Source organism: Macaca fascicularis, chromosome 4 (genome assembly GCF_037993035.2).
Source record: "Macaca fascicularis isolate 582-1 chromosome 4, T2T-MFA8v1.1".
NCBI classification, from domain to species: domain Eukaryota; kingdom Metazoa; phylum Chordata; class Mammalia; order Primates; family Cercopithecidae; genus Macaca; species Macaca fascicularis.
Genome location: NC_088378.1, coordinates 13422501 through 13442911, shown reverse-complemented (window position 1 = coordinate 13442911; position 20411 = coordinate 13422501). Strand labels below are relative to the sequence as shown.

At 45.9% G+C, this 20411-nt stretch overlaps 1 protein-coding gene across 1 annotated transcript in view; it reads right to left on the bottom strand.

Annotated features, from left to right (window-relative positions):
- Positions 1 to 1594: 1594 nt before the first annotated feature.
- The window catches only part of LOC135970301 (coiled-coil domain-containing protein 162-like), a 28729-nt gene continuing 9912 nt past the window's right edge, over positions 1595 to 20411 (bottom strand). Inside the window, 10 exon segments of the mRNA XM_065542886.2 lie at positions 1595 to 1746; positions 1748 to 1782; positions 3748 to 3875; positions 9072 to 9192; positions 13471 to 13680; positions 15165 to 15317; positions 16284 to 16415; positions 16663 to 16815; positions 19101 to 19268; positions 20320 to 20373. Of these exon segments, the coding sequence (XP_065398958.1) occupies positions 1662 to 1746; positions 1748 to 1782; positions 3748 to 3875; positions 9072 to 9192; positions 13471 to 13680; positions 15165 to 15317; positions 16284 to 16415; positions 16663 to 16815; positions 19101 to 19268; positions 20320 to 20373 (1239 nt within the window). The 3' untranslated portion in view covers positions 1595 to 1661.

Here is a 20411-nt window from a genome sequence, read left to right as displayed (position 1 = left end):
TCCCATGATAGTCCATTAATTTAACAACCCACAAATCCATTGATTTGTGGATTGAATGGATTCATCCACTCATAAGGGCAGAGTCTTCATAACCCAATCACCTCTTAAAGGTCTCACCTTTCAGTACTGCCACATTGGGGATTAAATTTTAACATGAGTTTTGGAGAGGACAAACATTCAAACCATAGCAGGTCTATCCTCTGGGAACACCTGCTTCTGGTACCAGTTCTATATCAGTGATGGGCCAATCAGGAGACAGAAAGCACACAGTAATTCAAACAGGGAAAGTCTGATATAAAGAATTATTAACTATATCAAAGGATTGGCATACTGCTTGTAAGCAATAAAGAGAACTCGAAAGAATACAAGGATAGCAGATGTAGGGACCAGCCACTACCCTTCAGGGCTGAGATCTAGACCTCATTGGAGGGGATCTGGCCAAAGCTTATTGGATGGCTGAGAAAGTCACTGAGACTGCAAAGCTATTCAGAGGGATGCTGGGGGGGACCCGTCACAGGAGGTGCCATGCAAGTGGCACTCTACCATGGAGCTACATGCATCACTGGAGCCAGGCACCACAGAAGCTGTATATGCTACAGGAAGCTGGTGCTGCAGAAGCCATGCACACTGCAAGAGCCTGCCTAGAGGAGCGCACGGTAACCTGGGAAAAAACCCTGCCACCTCCTCCAGGGTCCCTCCAGCACCCTCTACTGACAAAGCTTAACATCTTGCCAGTTGGCAAAGAGGAAATGTTTATAGGGTCCATATTTGTTATTGCAGAACAGACAATAAAGAATGAATTTGGAGCTGAGATATCAGTTGATAACTGACACAGTATTTTATCATACTGAAGTTTTAGTTCTGATATCAAAGTTATCAATTTTCCTCTTGGCTTTAATATTGCTTAAAAAAATCAGTTTGTGCATGTGTCATGTGTGTCTGTGTATGTGTGCATGTGTACGTACGTGCATTTAGATCTTTAATCCATTTGGAATTTATAATGTATGGGGTAAGGTGATGATTTTATTCCAGATAGCCTCCATGTTCTCTTTAATTTGAAAAGCCACATGTATCATATATAAATTTATGCATGTAAATGTTTCTCTGCTCTGTTCATCTATTAATTGCTTTACACAAGACAGATTTTCTTGTCTGAACAAAAAGGACTTGGATTAGGACTTGACTAAAGTCTGAGGAATTCTTTGGCATTTGTAGGAAGAATGAAAAGATTGTTAATAGAGGACGGCAAATTTGTTTTCTAAGTGAAACAAATGCTTTGATGTTCATTTGTGTTAATCTCTATTAACATACTTTGGTTTTTCACTTGTTAGTAAACACTGCTTAGAAGTGAGAGCCTCTATCTTAGCTGTCCTGCCTACCTACTAACTCTAGAATTCATATTGAGAGGCTGCTGGTTGACCAGAGGCAAAGGCTGACTTGCAGGAATGCAAATCAATGCTTAGGTTTTAAAGTCTAGGACCAACCCCTACTTCACCTGGGGTTGGTTCAAGATGTAATCATCTCATTCCTTCAAACCCTATCTTCCAAGTACAGATAAGAAAATTTCATACATAAAATTAAATAAGAGGTTTAGTGGCATTTGGAGTCATTTTTATTCATTCAAATACTCGTAGAAATAAAGGTTGGAAAAAGAAGATAGATCACCAGTCAGCTCTAAATGGGAATCTGGATGGAGCTATTTGAACCTGAAAAGCTGTCAGTTGAACATTTTCTGCCATATTGGGAAACATCATCAATCCTTTTTTTGTGTTTGATAGGTACCTGTAATATAAGTAGATATTGGTGTTTGTTAACAACACAGTGAATAATTCTTGTTATAGCATCGTAAAAAGTCACTGTTATTAATGAGACCAAGATCATTGATTTGGTCTGGGTTAGGCCAGACCATATAGTTAGTATGCCTTCTTGTCTGTATTTTGCCACTTGTCATGAAGGGAATTGGTCAAGAATGAATTCATCAATGGAAAGCCATTTCCAGTTAAGGAAGATAACACAGTTCATATTTCAAGTAATCTAAAATTCCTTAATTTTTTATCATTTGTGTTAGTGCAGGGCTAATTTTAGAAAATTAACTGTACTCTTACATTTCAGCCATGTATAAATTCCTCTTCAATCATTATTTATCTGACTTGTCTCATAGGCCATAAGAAGTCAGACCTGAGATCTGAAGAAGTTCTAGCTAACTGTGTACCTTCCCTGGCCTTGAGGTTTTTTGCTTGAGCTTCCCATATTGTACATAGCCACTGGGCCAATGGGCCCACAGGACGTTTCACTATAGGGTTTATTTATTTGGTAGGGCAGTGTTCATCAATTAGCCTTAGACCATCACCCTTCTGAATCTCTCAAATATAGTAAATCTTCACTAATGCACTTAGCTGCTTAGCAGCCTTTTCAACAAGTCGTAACCACCAACACCCCCATGGTACTTGCACCTTTCAGGGTGAAATGGAGATGAAGTGATTCTTGAAAGTCCTTGTGATCCCACACATACAAAGTGAACTTTGCTTCTTTTTGCAAAAGGCTTTTGCAGAAACATAGACATATAATAAAATTTCACATTTTCAAGAAAGATGACTGCACAGAGATTGGTGAGTCAAGCGAATGGTGGACATCAATAATGTGGCCCTGACTTGGTCAAGATGGTGTTTGGGTATCTTCCCAACCTGTCTTTCCCCCTTCTTAACTGCATGTTTAGAAATCTTGAAACTTTTGGTCCTTATAACTAGACCATCAGCTGCAGAATTACACCATCAAATGACTTGGAATGGCATACTTTTCTCTGAAGGAATGATTAAATCTTTTCCTCTTAATTTTTCTTCAGGTAATGGGGAAGAATTCTGTTTTTTTGTTTTTGTTTTTTTTTTTTTTTTGAGACAAAGTCTCACTCTTGTTGCCCAGGCTGGAGTGCAATTGCAATGGCGTGATCTCAGCTCACCGCAACCTCTGCCTCCCAGGCTCAAGTGATTCTCCTGCCTCAGCCTCCCAAGTAGCTGGGATTACAGGCGACCGCCACCACACCTGGCTAATTTCTGTATTTTTCATAGAGACAGGGTTTCACCATGTTGGCCATGCTGGTCTCAAACTCCTGACCTCAGGTGATCTGCCTGCCTCAGCCTCCCAAAGTGCTGGGATTACAGGCGTGAGCCACCATGCCCAGCCAGGAATTCTTAAATGTGTTTATTAGATATGTGAATCTCTAGAAGGGATTCTGAAAGAAAATGGAGCAAAGAGCAAAATACTTACTAAAGCAGTAGAGAGGAGACAGTGGAAGAGGAAGTATATGTTATTTTACATAAACTAAAAACTGAAACTTACGAGTTCTTCAAATACGTGCTAATCTGCATCCCAACAGTTTTCTTGGAGGGTAGATTTCTCACGTGTTTTAAAATGACTTCCAAAACTATTTCTGCTCTGTTGGGGAACTCAGATAAGGAGTCTGATGCTGCTAGTTAATTGTTGAAGATGATTGGGGGAAAAAAGAAATTCAGAGATGGAACACAGCAAGGTGTTGGTACTGATTCCACACCCATTTATTGACTTGTAATTTAGAAGGTACTATTATAGGATTATTTCAACATCAGAATTTTCTTATCCAGATTCAAGGCACCTACATAAGCTCCTGATATATCATTTTTCTAATGTAAGTCTGAAGTGACCCAAAAACCAAAAAATCAAATTGTAAAGCTTTATTGTTTAATGCATGTAATCAATCTTATCATTACTTACAGTCTGTGGCCTTGGAATCCATCTTGTTATTTTACTGCCTTTGAGATTAGTCTTTAAAAAGCGTTGCTGGGAGTATCTGGATGATATGGAAGCAGCAGTTGGGGAGTATTGAGCCTGGGATATAAGGTCTGTAAAGTTAGAAATGTTAAATTATATCTCTGGTTGCAATGGATAAACCCAGATTATCTTGATTTTTTATTTTTTGAGAGGGGGGCCTCACTCTGTTGCCCAGGCTGGAGTGCAGTGGCATGATCATAGCTCACTGTCACCTCACATTTATGCATCTAGATTTAATTCATAAAATTTAGGGCTTAAAATTGGCATCTAACTCAGCTTAATCAATTGTGTTTCAGCTTCATCAATTTTGAGCAAGTATGTCAAAACTTGGTGTTTTTTGCCTGATAGTCATATGACCAAGTAAAAGTGAAGGAGGTGATGAGAGACTTGGACTGTGGTAGGTAGAAGAGGATAGACTGAGAGCTACTCAAATTAGTCGGAGTTGGGAATTAACCAGATTTGCAGGGTGACAAAGAATAGCTCCCAAATTTCTGGCTTAAGTAACTGGATATTTGGCACTACCATTTGCTGAAACAGCATCTTCCCCACCCCAAAAGTAGGAAGGGAGGAGGATAGGAAGACGGGTTCCATTCTTGTTGAACTTGTAAGCCTGAGACACATGAATGTAGACATTATTCACTGGATATATGGGTCATTGGATATATGGGTTTACAGCTCAGAGGAGAGTTTTGAGCTGCAGATGCAGACTTAGCAGACAATGATTAAAGCTGTGGGAAATATGCAATTATCTGGAGACAATGTGAGGTGAGAGGAGAAGGGGCCAGAAAGATCCCTGAACAACTTCAATGTTTAGAGGTTGGATACAGTAGGACGAACTAGAAAAGAAGACAGAAAAAGCAGCCAGAGGAAGAGAAAAACCACAAGGAGCGGTGCCAGGGGAACAATTAGGGGAATGGTGTGGTCAGCTGTGTCAAATGCTGCTGAGACATGAAATCAGTGAGAACTCAGCAGTGTCCTTTGGACTTGGAGACAGAAGTGAAGGTGATCTTGGCAAGAGCAACTGCAATGAAATGGTGCTGAGAAAAATCAGATTGCTGGCGGTGTGGTAGAAACCTATTCTTGGCCCCCAGTTGTGAATCTCCCATCTCTTCTTGGAAATAGACCTCACATTTTAGGTTCACACAGCGTCCTAGAATAAAAACTACATTTCCCAGTCTCCTTTGTGTGGTCTTGGGCTAAGTGCTGGCCAATGGGATGTATGCCAGAGTGTCACAAGTGACTTCCAGGAACCATTCTTCAAGCTTCAAGGGAGGTGTGGGCCCTTCTTGTTGCCTTCCTCCTTCCTATTGGCCAGAAAGCTTAAGCAGTCATCTCGGACCATGAGGTGGTGAGCAATATTTGGAAGCCACAAGTTGAAAATGGCAAAACCTGAGAGAAATTAAGTGAGGTGAATCACGAAAGTGAGTGTAGGCTGAAGGGGTGGCCTGCCCCTCCACACCTGTGGGTGTTTCTCGTTAGGTGGAACGAGAGACTTGAGAAAAGAAATGAGACACAGAGACAAAGTATAGAGAGAGAAAAGCGGGGGCCCAGGGGACCGGCGCTCAGCTTACAGAGGACCCACGCCGGCACCGGTCTCTGAGTTCCCTTAGTATTTATAGATAATTATCTTTACCATCTTAAAGATAAGGGAGTGGCAGGACAATAGGATCGTTTTTAGGGAGGAAATCAGCAGTAAGACATAAGAACAAGGATCTCAGGCCGGGCGCGGTGGCTCAAGCCTGTAATCCCAGCACTTTGGGAGGCCGAGGCGGGCGGATCACAAGGTCAGGAGATCGAGACCACAGTGAAACCCCGTCTCTACTAAAAATACAAAAAATTAGCCGGGCGCGGTGGCGGGCGCCTGTAGTCCCAGCTACTCAGGAGGCTGAGGCAGGAGAATGGCGGGAACCGAGGAGGCGGAAGGAGGCGGAGCTTGCAGTGAGCCGAGATGGCGCCACTGCACTCCAGCCTGGGCAACAGCGTGAGACTCCGTCTCAAAAAAAAAAAAAAAAAAAAAAAAAGAACAAGGATCTCTGTGACATGAATAAGTTTAAAGGAAAATCCTGTGCCTTGAGATAAACCTTTTAGCAGCATTGTTTCATCCTATCACATGGGGATAAACCTTGGACAATACCTAGCTTTTCTAGGAACAAAGACACCCTGCACGCCCAAAATCCATTAAACCTTGAGTCACCACAGCACATGTCTCTTGCAAGGACAAGGTTGGGGGTAGGGTCACAGATTAACAGCATCTCAAATACAGAACAAAATGGAGTCTCTTATGTCTACTACTTTCTATATAGACACAGTAACAGGCTGATCTCTTTCTTTTCCCCACAATAGGCAGCTCTTTTAAGAAGTCTGACTGGGAAGAGAAAGACCTGCGGCAGGGGAAGGAATATGTTGTCAAGGCAGCGGGGGTAGGGGGCGTTATTTTACAGTGGATTTTATGATCCTGGCACATACATGTATGTATGTATTAGAGGGATGCATGGATGGGAAATCCAAGTATGTAGAAAGAAGCAGATAGTTCAAGGCCCCTGAGAAGGTAGCAGCAGATGGGGCCCTTTACATAGGGATTGGCCTGGGGAAGAAAAGGGACGCCCTTTCCATGTTCACAGGAGGGAAGGAGAAGCAGCAGAGTACAGATGTAGTGGGCTGGGAGACAGGGAGAAAATGGCATTCCTGTCTGAGGGTTTCTAATTTCTCTGTGAAGTGGGAGGGGAAAGGATGAGGGGGTGGGGAGAGTGGACGAAGGTCTGAGGAGACAAGGCAGGTTTAAAACAGTTGCTGCAGAGAGGAGGCGGGAGTGAGCTGACCCGACCCTTACTCCAGTGGAGGAGCAGGTAAGCTGGGTCTAAGCCATCCAGGCATGAGTCTTAGTCTGTGGCTCCATCGATTTGTTCAAAATTGGCAACAAGACCCAAGTCAGTCCAGGCAGAGCCCAATTCTTTTTAACTGTCCCATCTCCACGCCCTGCTCCTGCCATGCCGAGCATGAACAGAGATGGAAGCTACAGAGGTGGCTGCCATCTTGCTTCCAAAGAGCCTTGCTTGCTTTCTGCTCCCAGCCTCCTCAGAGCCAGAGATGGAGAGAGTGAAAGCAGTCCTGATGAAGTAGTTCAAACCTAGGTGAAGCTACATTTAGCCAGGCCTCCTCTCAACATTTTACAGTTTTATGAGCCAAGCGATTTCATTTTTTGCTTAAGCATTTCTAAAATAATTGATTTAGAAAAAAATCATGGTTTCTTAGGTGTTGCAAAATCCTAGGGGAATCACGTTCATGGCAAGGAAAGAGAGCTCGCCCTCTGAGCACATCTGTGCTTCCCACGTGGGAGGCAGGGATGCTGCCGTGGCTGCTGCTGCGGAAGACCCCTGGGTCACGTTGAGACTCCAGCTGGACAACAGCAAAGGAAGGAGGAGTGGGAGTATGGCTGACTTCCACTGCTTAGCATGAACAGTATGAGTAATAGCTGGCTGTGCCCTCAAACCCCTCCTCTCCCTGCACAGGGGAACAGAAGGGGGCTGAGGCCCAGGAGTAACCTCTACCTCTACTTCCTGGGAAAGAAGCTTCCTTCCCACTCCTGCTCCCGCCCCAGTCCTGGGAATTAGGGTCTCCCCCACCTGCCTTGTGCCTCACTCTGGTTCTCCTTCACAATAGGCAGGTGTTGGAGGACATGGATGGCAGTTCACTAGGACGCATTATCCCAGGAAGGGATTAGAAAGATGCCTGGCTAGGCTGCGGGCAGAGGGGAAAGGGAGAGAAGGAAAAAATCCCCTGGCACATGGAGAAGACAGTGTAAGGTACAGAACTAAGTAGGGTCAGGCGTCAAGGTAGGGCCCTTGGGTGCTCTTGATGCCCTTTGTGTTGGGGCTGGGGCAGCAGCAACAACCAGTGGCTGGGGTGGGGGACACCAGCTCCCAATGTCAGGTCCAGGCAGCAACCCAGAGGCGGGAAGGAGGGCCCTGTGAGCTTTACTGCCAAGCCCAGCTCTGCTGTTAGTAAACCCAAAGTAACTTCATCTGTGACTTTGTGCTCCCGAAAGGCTGTGTTTCCTCAGCTCGTTCACGCTGGAAAGTAGCCAAAAGGAAACACAGATAAAGGGCTAAACACATGTATGCAAGTATAGTAACCAACACTTGCACAATTACTAAGTGCCACTATACTAAGTGTCAGACAGGGATTTTTTTCATTTGATCTCAGAGCAAGCCTTTGAGCTGAGTATTCCCATTTTACAGAGAGGCTCATTAAGATCTGTCTAAGGTCACGCAGCTAGCAGTGACAGAGCCAGGGCCTGAATTCTGGCTGTTTCACTCCAAAGCCCACATACTCAACTACTGGGCTATGTACAGAACAGGAAAGAAGAGGTATGGCCAATCATAACAACAGGCCCATCATGGCTAGTGGTATTTGGTGATATTTCTGATAGATCTAGAAGATAATGTAGAATGTATTTAGTCCTCATCTTACAGAGGAGGAAGGTGGTTTAGAGACATCCTGGGGTCTGGCCTCAGCTCCATGCTGCCTGCTGACTGCACTGCTCAGAGAGCTATTTTGATTGTTGTTTTCAAGGACACCCCAAGCCCCCAGCACCCAAGAATCATAATGTACTTTATGAATAACTCTGAGAAATGGGGTCATTGGTATCCCAAAGCGTTGTCTCAAAATCCAATGAACTGGGTGTGTGTGTGTGTGTGTGTGTGTGTGTGTGTGTGTGTGTGTGTGAGAGAGAGAGAGAGATGGAGTCTCGCTCTGTTACCAGGCTGGAGTGCAATGGCACCATCTCAGCTCACTGCAACCTCCAACTCCTGGGTTCAAGCAATTCTCCTGCCTCAGCCTCCCGAGTAGCTGGAATTACAGACACTTGCCATCACGCCCCCCTAATTTTTGTATTTTTAGTAGAGATGGGGTTTCACCATGTTGGCCAGGATGGTCTGAATCTCCTGACCTCGTGATCCGCCCACCTCAGCCTCCCAAAGTGCTGGGATTACAGGCGTGAGCCACTGTGCCCAGCCAAAACCAGTTTTTTATGACTGAAACCTTTTAGTTTTGGATGTCAGTACTCCAAGGTGCTCAAGTAGGAAGTTTTGACTGTAAATCAGAATTAAGATTTATCCATTTATGTGTCATTCAACAAACATTGTGGAGGACCCACTCAATAACTACTGGATACTTAGTGACTGGGTCCTACCTGAGTCCCTGAGACCCTCCTCAGTTCAGACCCCAGAGAGTGGGAGGTTTTCTAGCCAGAGCAGGGGTATCCTTACCGCCTGAGGAGCCCGTGGGGACAGCTGACTGCTGGGCATCGTGAAGCTGACTCTGCAGCTCCTCCACACGCTGGAGAGCATCCAGCTTCACACTGCGCTCCTGGGCAAGCCGGCTTCTCATCTGAGGGGAAAATGAGAAGCAGAGATGCTTTGTGCTCACTTTCGTTTCCTCAGTTCACATGGGGTTCCTAGGGAAAATGGGTGTCCCAGGCTACCCTGCAAAGAGAACTGGCTCTTAAAGTCCTGATTAGGCTGAACTCAGCCTTCTGAGAATCAAGAACTTCAGGAAGACCAGGAACTTAACCAAAAAGGAACAGTCCGTGGAATCCCTTATACCTTATAATAGCTAGGCGCTTATTCACAAGGTTATATCTTTCATGTCTATTTCATCAGATAGGTAGAGGAAGAGGGGAGTGAGGGCCCAGTGCACACATGGCCTTGGAGGCCCAGCCACTGCATCTACACTGAGGACCTGTCAGAGCCCCTGGACGGTTTCAAACAGAGGAGAGACTTGATCTCTCTCCTAGATCTCTGCTCTCAGTTCAGCATCTGCCAGGAATGCCCTGGTCTGACAGAAGCCCATTTCCAGAAGCAACCTTTGTATTGACTTGTGTGGCTCTGCCCGTGCACAGCTAGCCCACACTCCCCAGCCAGACAGTGCCCGGGGCCAAAGTGTATCTCATCTGCCCAGATCACAGGTGGTTTTGCTTTTTCAATTTATAATCTCCTAATTGTTTTTACTTGTAGAAAAGTAATACATACTCTAGTGGTTGGAAGAGCATCCCCCAAATTTCATGTCTACCTGGAACCTCAGACTGTGACCTTATTTGGAAATAGGGTCTTTGTAGATGGACTTGTTGGGATGAGGTCATACTGGATTTAGGGCGAGCCCTGAATCTAATGACTGTTGTCCTTATAAAGAAGACAGGATAAGGATACAGACACTCAGAGGAGCACATAGGAAGAAGGCTCCATGATGACAGAGGCAGAACTGGAGTGAGGTAGCTACAAGCCGAGGAATGCCAGAGACCAAAATGGGACTAAGAAGAGACACGGAACAGATTCTTCCTCAGAGCTTCCAAAGGAACCAGCCTTGCCAGCACATTAGTTTCAGGCTTCCGGCCTCCCGAGCTGTGAAGGAATACGTTTTTATTCTCTTAAGCCACTCAGTTTGTGATAATTTAGTAAGGCAACCCTAGGGATTGAACACACGTGCTAGTCTCAAGCATTCAGCCGCGTGTGTTATACATCCCACTCTGCCTGCACAGACCTGGCCAGAAGGCCCCACACAGTCTTGCCCGAAACGTTAAAGGGGGCTCTTCCTTATGTCGGGGGGCCCCCAAGCATCGTTTAAATTTCAGAAGGTTACCAGAGCTCCGGAGTTAGGAAAACATCCTAACACAAACTAGGTCCAAAGTCCCTCTCCATACTATAGGGATTTGTGTAGGATCCTTATTCCCTATGGGCTGGTACCAAGGAAACATATCAAGATTTTCTGAGCCAGGCTGCCACTAGGAAACTTGAGAAATACTAGCAAGGAAGCGTGCTTCCTCAGGACCTCCTTGTGTTAGGCCACTCGTCCCCACGTCACAGACGCCGGTGAAGTGACTTGCCCAAGGCCACACAGCCAGGATTTGAGTCCAGGTCTATCTACCTGTTTCCAAGGCTGTCTACCTTCACATTCCCAACAAAAATATAAACAGCCAACATTTACTGAGAGCTATGTATCACACCCTGGTTTTGCTGTTGTTTGTTTTGAGACGAAGTCTCACTCTGTCACCCAGGCTGGAGTGCATTGGCGCAATCTTGGCTCACTGCAACCAGGTTCAAGTGATCTTCCCACCTCAGCCCTCTGAGTAGCTGGGACCACAGATGCACACCCCCAGCCCTGGCTGATGTTTATATTTTTTGTAGAAACAGGGTTTCACCATGTTGCCCAAGCAATCCTCTCACCTTGGCCTCCCAAAGTGCTGGGATTACAGGAGTGAGCCACCGCACCTGGCCTGTTTATTTTTGTTAACTTTTTACTTTTTAATTTTTTAATTTTTATTTTTTAGAGACAGGGTCTTACTCTTTCACCCAGGCTGGATTACAGTGGCATAATCTTAGTTTACTGCAGCCTTGAACTCCTGGGCTCAAACGATCCTCCTGCCTCAGCCTCCCAAGTAGCTGGGACTACAGTCATGCCTGTTTTAGGTCCGGTTTTAAGGGCTTTATTTGAATTACTTAATTTCTTAATTTAATCACCCCCTCCCAAATTTAGTGAAGTGAGTACATTGTTTCCATTGTAATGATGAAGAAACCAAAGCACAGATTGGTCACAGACCTTGCCCAAAGCCACACCGCTGGAGGGCCGGCGGTATGAACCAGTCAGCTCCACTCCAGGGCCTGTGCTCTAAATCACTGGTCCCCAACTTTTTGGCACCAGGTACTGGTTTCATGGAAGACAATTCTTCCACGGGGTGGGGGCAAATGGTTTCAGGATGAAGCTGTTCTGCCTCAGATCATCAGTCATTAGCTAGAATCTCATAAGGAGCGGGCAACCTAGATCCCTCACGTGTGCAGTTCACAGTAGGGTTGGTGCTCCTGTGAGAATCGAACGCCTCGGTTGGTCTGACAGGAGGCGGAGCTCAGGCGGTTATACTGTCAGCTGCTCATCCCCTGCTGTGCAGCCCAGTTTCACAGGCTATGGACCCCTACTGGCCCACATCCGGGGAGTTGGGAACCCCTTCTATAAGTGACCTCAACCAGGCGCAGGCAACAGGCCAGGACACTGAGGCTGTCCGAGGTCAGACAGTGAATATCTGCCCATGCAGTCGGAGGCCGGGGATAGATTAAAGAAGCCACTTCTGGCTGGAAGGGGCCGGGGGTGTGGGTGGGGGGCTCGGGTCTTGCTGGCTGAGGATTGCTGTTTAGAGTAGGTAGGCATAGGGACACTTGAGCTGTCAGGAGAGCTGGAGCTGTACTCTACAAAGGGCCAATGGCTTATACATACATATGGTAAAGTGCACATTTGTTGAGAGAAACCTTAAAATATTTGTTTTGATCACTTCTAGAATATCTGCCATGAAACAAATAATTAACTAGAGAAAACCTTGAAGAAACGAATCTACGAACTTCTCTATTTCTGTGGTGGCATTTAGAAAAGCATAATTTGTAACACAAAATCGGGATGCCAAAGTTTTCTTATAGGTTCGGTCATATTTTTGTTTACTTTTCATGCAATAAATATGAAATTCTAATTTTCTTTTATTCTAAAACTACTCATTTTCTCTCTCCACTTTTATATAAATATTTTCTGTAGCTTTTCCTCAATTCAAATTTTAATCTTTTTTTTTTTTTTTTTTTTTTTGTCATTTTTGTAGATAGAATTCTCCTTATTGATCTCTTCCTTGAGCACTTAAAACACTTGACCAGGGGCCGGGCACAGTGGCTCATGCCTGTAATCCTAGCACTTTGGGAGGCCGAGGTGGGCGGATCACCTGAGATCAGGAGTTTGAGACCAGTCTGGCCAATGTGGTAAAAACCCCGTCCCTACTAAAAATACAAAAATTAGCTGAGTGTAGTGGTTCGTGCCTGTAGCCCCAGCTACAAAGGAGGCTGAGGTGGGAGAATCGCTTGAACCTCGGAGGCAGTGGTTGCAGTGAGCCAAGATTACGCCACTGTACTCCAGTCTGGGTGACAGAGTGAGACTCCGTCTCAAAAACAGAAAAAACAAAAAACAAAAAAAACCACTTGACCAATAATTTGCCTTTCAATTTCCATCTCCTTCTACCTCTGATGAATGAATTCAGTAATCTGCTCATTCAATGGATATGTGTGAGGTGCCTGCTTTGGAAGTTACTTTTTCGTTTTTTATTGAATTACATTGTTTTCTGCTTTGTTGAAACTTGTATTAATCCACATCTACATTCTAGTATTCTATTCTATTTCTTTGTTGTTGGGTATAGTCAACAAAATACATTGGCTCTGCAAACCACTTTTGCCTTTCATTTTTGTCTCTGCAGTTCCCGAAACACTTGAATAAAATCTTCTTGTCATAGCCTCCCTTAACACTTGCTGCTTTTCCAGGTTACTTCTTGGAATTTTCTAAAAGATTCCTAGTTCAAAGATGAGAGCTGGGTAGAAACAGGTTTTTCCAGTAGGTTACAGGGGTGTTGAGATTCCAAGCCCTGAGGCAGCCAAGCTACCATGGCCTGCCCAGCAATCTTCGTGGTGTCGGGAGACACTGTGGGGAGAGATGCTACCATTCTCCTGGGCTGCCTATAAGTCACAGAGGTTGAGAAACACTGCTGTGGGGGACAGGAGAGAGGCATGGGCACACGGGGGAAGGATGCAGCAGCCCTTGCTGGGGCACCAGGTGCACTCTGGGTGGACACCCCCTCTTACTGAGGTTTACCTGGTGGAGGTCTCTCTTCATTTTTTTCTGCTGCAGCTGGCCCAGCTTAGAAGCCCTCTCAGCCTCTTTACTAAGGAGCTGCAATTGCTGTTCTTTCTGCCCCACATCTTCCAAGAGCTTCTCCATCCTGGATGTTTTCATGAAGTGCAGCTGCTCCTGGGTGAGAGCTTCCTGGGTCACTCTATGTTCTAACTCCTTCAGCAGTTGAGCCTGTGGCAGGAAAACGCCAAAAGAAAGGAGGAGGCAGGGAGCCTTTCTTCCCAGCAGAAGTGGGGAGACGTTGGACAGCATGATAACCATCCCCTCCTTTGGGGCTCAGGGACACAACTACATGGTGTATTCCTGGACTCTAGAAAACGTGGCCCAATGATTCAGTCCTGCGCTAGCAAGAGCACCAGGATCTACCCTAGCCTGGCATTTACACTGTGAGCCCTGCGGTGACAGAGGGAAGCAGAACAGACACCAAAAGCCAGGCACACGATCACGCCACTGTACAGCAGTGCCAGGGCAAACAATTTGGTCTTTTAATACCCAGATTTGATCATATGTATGTTAGCTTACTAACCAGATAATCATATCTAGCACAAACAACATTTACATTGTTGTGGAGCCTTTGTCAGGAGGTAGCCGTGGAAGCGTTTAACACCAAAGAGACAGGGCCATGCCATACACGCAATGGGCGAGGAAAGGAGGTTCTGATTTAGGCTCTGTTTTCACTTCCAAAAATCTGGGGAAGTCAGATTCTAGACGGTTAAAGGAGGATTAGTGTAGAAATAATTTGGTTCTGTTCCAAAGTTTTTCTAATAAGTATTATCCTAAGTACTAGATGGTCAATCCTTAATCATAAGGATCAATCCTTAATCATAATATTATTATTCATATCTGTATGATGACATTACAGTTTATCATGTAGCTCATGATAACTCATATGAGTTACCATAATTAACTCATCTGATGCAGAATCATGGAAGAATTAGGGTCTAAGATGAACAAATTAAATTTCATGCTTTAAATATGCCTAGCTTTCCCAGGCTGTAACTTCAACTCAACTGTTCTCACTCTAAACCTACAGTCCCCCTGCTTCATTCATGCCCAGAGGGTTGGCACAGTTAGGACACGCTTAGGCTTAGAGTGCCTTTATTTTGGTGCCAGCCCCTGTCGCGCAGCAGTAACTTCTGAAAGTGAGACATGGTATGGATCATTGGGATGGGACAGAGTCTCGTGCGGGGATGACACTGCAGGCTGGACCACACTCTGCTTGCGGAGGATTGTTGTTGAGTGGAAGCGTGCTTGCCCCATGAAAGCCTGTGTTCAAGGCAGAGGCCGAGATCACAGGATCCCAGGACAGCCTCTAGCAAAAAGATCCTTAGAGAAATGGACACACACACACACACACACACACACACACGTATGTGATAATGATCTTGCTAATGAGTAGTATTTTCTCATCTTAGCCACATACGAGTAAGAACAATAGCCTTTTGGCCACCGCCCTTGGTTTCTGGGCTGGAGAGGAGGGAGGAGAAGGGAAGCCCAGGTCCAGGCCTTTTCCTGGTTGTACCATCTGTGTGGCTTCAGGCTGTGGTGCTCTGATGACTGCTCCTGGCAGCCACAGCACCAAGTCTGGTGGCCACGTTCAGCTTTGCAGAGTGAACTGCAAAGGGAACGAGGAAGAGGCTCTGAGGCTCGGATACCTGGCTGTCCTGCTGCTTCCACATCCTCGCGCTGTCGGCCTGAGCCCTGGCCAGGGCCTGCCTGAGAGCCAGGATCTGCTGACGAAATAAACCCACTTCTCGCTCTGCCATCAGCTTGATGCGCAAACACTCTTTTTTACTTTGAATAGCTTCCTGTAAACATCCCAAACACAGTAAGATAGGAAATAGGTTTCCTTTCCAGATTTTTAGTTTCAAAAGCAGTATCTAAACCACTTTCCCATCCATTCTTCTTTCAAACTTCTGGTAGAAAGGAGCTCCTGCTAGTCACTGCTTCCACGATTTTATTTTATTTTATTATTTATTTGTTTAGAGATGGAGTCTTGCTCTGTCAACCCAGCCTGGAGTACAGTGGTACAATCTTGGCTCACTGCAACCTCTACCTCCCAGGTTCAAGCAATTCTCCTGCCTCAGCCTTCTGAGTAGCTGAGACTACAGGTGCCCGCCACCACACCCAGCTAATTTTTTTTGTATTTTTAGTAGAGATTGGGTTTCATCATGTTGGCCAGGCTGCTCTCAAATTCCTGACCTCAGGTGATCCACCCACCTTGGTCTCTCAAGGTGCTGGGATTATAGGCATGAGCCACCATGCCCAGCCCACTTCCATGATTTTAATTCAGAAGAGGGTAACATATCAGAGTAAATACTTTCAGAAACAGGATGTGAAAGTTTCCAAATAGCCATCAATATGCACTTTGGATTCAATTTGCCTTAAAGCAGATTTCTCACTTATTATTTTGTGACTTCATTTTCCTCAGATAATCATGTATGAAACCCAAAGATACGCAGTCTTTTGACAAAGCAGCCTCAAGCCCTTGGTGAAGCCTTTCCTCCATCTTTTCACACCCTTCCCTTATGCTGAATTCTCTGATCTGTTCTTTCTTGCCCCCTTTGCTTCTGCCCCCTTTCTATTTCTCCTGAAGTTCTCACACGGCCTGTTCCCAGGAAAAATCGCCAACTGTCAGATCCTTCAGGATGGCTGACCCTGCCACCTGACACCACTGCCACTCATAGCTACAGTGACACCATGGCAGCTGCAGCCATAGAGGCTTGGGATCAGCCATCCTGGGGACTGTCTGGACCTCCCCCACCAGAGCTCACCTTCTCTGCCCTGCTCAGCTGGGCCTGGAAGCGCGCCTGCTGCACAGCCAGCCTCCAGTGGCCCAGGCTCCTCACTTTGCACACCAGGGTGGCCAGGCTGCAGTTGTCCTGCTCCAAGGCCCATAGCTGTTCCTGCTAAGAAGGCTCATTTTCAGAAAAGTCTGCCCCCAACATTTTCATAGGAAGGGCACAAACCCTAACATCAGAAACATGCCTTCCAGAAGATGACACAATTGTGTAGTGCGTCCTCGTGTCCCCTTTAAAATGCCTGATGCAATGCTTTCTCAGGCAAATCAGGCTGGAATGCTAATGGGATGAATGGTGGGGTCAGCTGCTAGAATGAAACACTGATAGCCCATTGCTAAATGAAATCACATACTTTGGCTGGGTTTTCTTTCATTCCTTCATCAGGGCTGGCAGAGCCCCATTTTTTCTTTAGGTCCTTCATATTGTCAATCCCTTCTGTTCTCACTTCACCGATGAGCTCACACACTTTCTGGATCAAATTAAGCTGATTCTCATCCAGCTTCTCCTGCAAATTGCAGACTCAAGTCAAGGAAGTAAAATGGATTTGGGTAGTGTGAAGGGCAGTTGAAGAAAAGCCATTTTGCCTTCTACAACTTAACTTTTGTAAGTAATTTCACATTAAGATGTCACCTACTCAGACAATTATTCTGACATGTACTATAAGGAAGTCACACTAGCGGCCCCCTGAGTGCTGTCTTTTATCCACAGGGCTTCATCATTGGGACACCAGCACATCTTAGACTGTGCCTTCCTTGTCAACACCAAGGCAGGCTGAGCCAGGAGGACAGTGGAGGCTCACAGGTAGAAAACCTGCTGAGCAAACTGCCCCTGGTAAGAGTTACTTGGGAAGCTGAACCAAAGATTTTTGCTGCTATGTTCACTCACGGCAGAATGTGACCAGACAAGACACTGTAGTTGAGCCACTCCTGAGGAGCTCTGTTAAATATAGATAAAGTGGAGGAGGGAGTCCAGCCGACTGCCTTCCTATTTAGGATCTAACAGAAACCTCATTAGGAAATATTCTGTTCTGAATGGCTTACAGCTAAATGCCTTGTGAGGAAACAGCTTGATCAATGGTGAGTACAACTGAAGACCCAGTGCTAGGGACTGAATTGTGTCTTCCCCAGATTCATATGTTGAAACCCTAACCAGCACTGTGACAGTATCTAGAGACAGGATCTTTAGGAGGTAATTAAGATTAAACTGAGGACATAAGGGGGAGGCCCTATTGCAATAAGACTGTGGCCTTATAGGAAGAGGGAGAGAGACCTTTCTTTTTCTCCGTGTCTGCCATGTGAGGGCACAGTGAGAAGGCGGCCACCTGCGAGCCAGGAAGCAGGCCCTCAGCCAGAAGCAGACTCCACTGGCGCCCTGATCTCAGACTTCCGGCTTCCAGAACTGTGAGAAATACACTTTCTGTTGTTTAAGCTGTGCAGCCTATCGTATTTTGTTATGGCCGCCTGAGCAGACTAAGACACCCAGTGTCTTTGGGGTGAGAGGTAGGGTAGGGGTGTCCTCCAACTTCTAAACCACTTCCCTAGAGAGGAAGGCAGGAGGAGGGTGCCCAGCTGGGAGCCATGGAAGGAAGCCTGGCTCTGGCCACACAGCAGAAGCTTTAGCAACTTCATGGGATGCTGGAATATAACAGGGATTCCCTACTGTAGGAGGCTTGGTGGAACCACTTCAGCCTGGGAAACAGAGAGAATCCACTTTTTAACTAGGAATTTGGCAGAAGCTAAAGGGAACTTAAGACATTTCTCAACAATCTCACACCTGAAAGATGGCTTAGCAAATTCCAGCTGTCACTGTCTGCCCATTCCTCTCTTGCAACACCAGACCCAATACATTTTGGGTTTGATCCTTTAATACGTGTAATCATTTACACTGCAGGTAAGAAGAAATTCTCGCTGGAATGACCAGGCCAAGGTGAGCACTGGTGGAAGCTCCTGTTAACCTAATAACCCTGGGGGCCACCCTGCAATCCCTGGGGAGAGATGCAAGGACCCAAATGGGGCTGGCTTTGGGGTGTATCCAATAGCAGGGAAGGGGACAGGGTTGGGGGAAGCTGTGGACTTGCAGGTGGTAGGTTGTACTGAAATTCACACCGGCGAGTCAGCTGGACCAGTCTCCCTGATGGCTCATTTTAGGCGTGGGGCATCTATCTTACGGCTGCGCAAACATCAGATGAAAGCGATTGGCTTCCACAATGCTGCGGGTGCACGCGCACCCCATCACTTCTCTTCTGCCATGGATCTTTGCTGACAGGTCAGCAGCTTGCTGACACTGAATGTGAGAGTAAAGCTGGCAGGCATTTTGAGGGTTTGAAAAAATTCTGGAAGCTGATTCAAATTCTGAATGTGCCCAGGGAGTTCTCCAGAGGCACCTGCTGCTACCTACATAAGGTCTGGCCTGGCCCAGGCACTGTACTCTGGAAAGTCGCACTAACAGATAAAATGGTGGTAGAAACTGGGGAGGTGGGGAATTTGGAGCAGCAGAACTCTCTCCTCCCAACAGCGACCAGACAGTGCCAGTGGCAGCTGTCAATAGAGGGGAAAGAGAGACTTCTCTATTATCCCCAAATTCAGCGTCTATCATGGTGAATGACAACCCATTGCTGACTCTCTTTCTGCAGTGAAAGCTTAGAGCTAGAAAATTCTTAGGGCCTAAGAATCTCTTGTTCCCACAAAGCCCATTATTCTGTCATCGATCCCTGGGTGTGCAGCCACCGTGGGAATCCGTTACACTCGGCTCCCCAATGGGTGGCCCAGATGTTCGACACAGGACACTTACTTTCATGTGTAAACAGGTCTGAAACAAAGCTCGGACTAATGCCTCATATTCTTCTTGGACTTCTTTTCTAATCTGCTTCTTGAGATTCAGATTCACCTCTTCCAAGTCTGTGAGTTGGGCTCTCAGAGCGGTGATTTCCATGATCATATCATGACTGAGTTCTGCAACCTAGAAGCAAGAGAAAATATGTGTGTGTGTGTGTGTGTGTGTGTGTGTGTGTGTGTGAGAGAGAGAGAGAGAGAGAGAGAAACAATTGAGGAGTTTCAAACTGCTCCTACAAAATAGTTTCTTATAGATCAGTATTGAATTTCACTTCTATTTTAAACCTAATGAAGCGAGTGAACATTCTGCTGCATAAATGTGGGCAGAAGAATTTAAGGACAATTCAAAGGTCCCGGAACAGTGCCAGACACTGGCTGGTGAAGAAGTGACCCCAGAAAGGCTAGTACATAGGCCCTTTCCAGTTAGACAAAAATACTTCAACTGTCTTGGCCTCCATCTCCAAACTGGCCTCCCCTTGACACCTCAGCCCAAACATCCTTTTTCTTTTTTGGAAGGCACTTTATTCTATTTATTTATTTTATTTATTTTATTTATTTATTTATTTATTTTTGAGATGGAGTTTTGCCCTTGTTGCCCAGGCTGGAGTGCAGTGGCATGATCTTGGCTCACCGCAACCTCCACCTCCCGGGCTCAAGCGATGTTCCTGCCTCAGCCTCCGGAGCAGCTGGGATTACAGGCATGCACCAGCACACCTGGCTAATTTTGTATTTTTAGTAGAGATGGGGTTTCTCCATGTTGGTCAGGTTGGTCTTGACCTTCTGACCTCAGGTGATTTACCCGCCTCGGCCTCCCAAAGTGCTGGGATTATAGGCGTGAGTCGCCGCGCCCGGCCTGGAATGTACCTTAAGTGGCATCAAAAGAAAACAAACAACAACAACAAAACTTCCCAAAGTAACAACAAAAACAGAACAAAACAAAGCCAGTACAAAATAACAAAAGTGACCAAGAAACTCAAGGGAAAAAAAATGCACCCTAAGGAGGGTTGCTTGCCAAAAGTGAAGGCACGCTCCTTGGTGTTCCTGCAGTGGACCTTCACTGACGGGACTTCCACAGGTGACACAAGCAAATGACACTCAGGTGTCCCACAGCTGGCTAACCCTGAGAGTGTGGATGTGAGAAATGGAGAAGAGAACCTTTTTAACAGGAAATGACCTACCTGGCCAGCGCTGTCTTCAGGCGGACCCTGGTCTCTCCGTGCAGCATCTAATTCCTGAGCAGGAGAAAGCAGTACACAACCAAACTCAGACA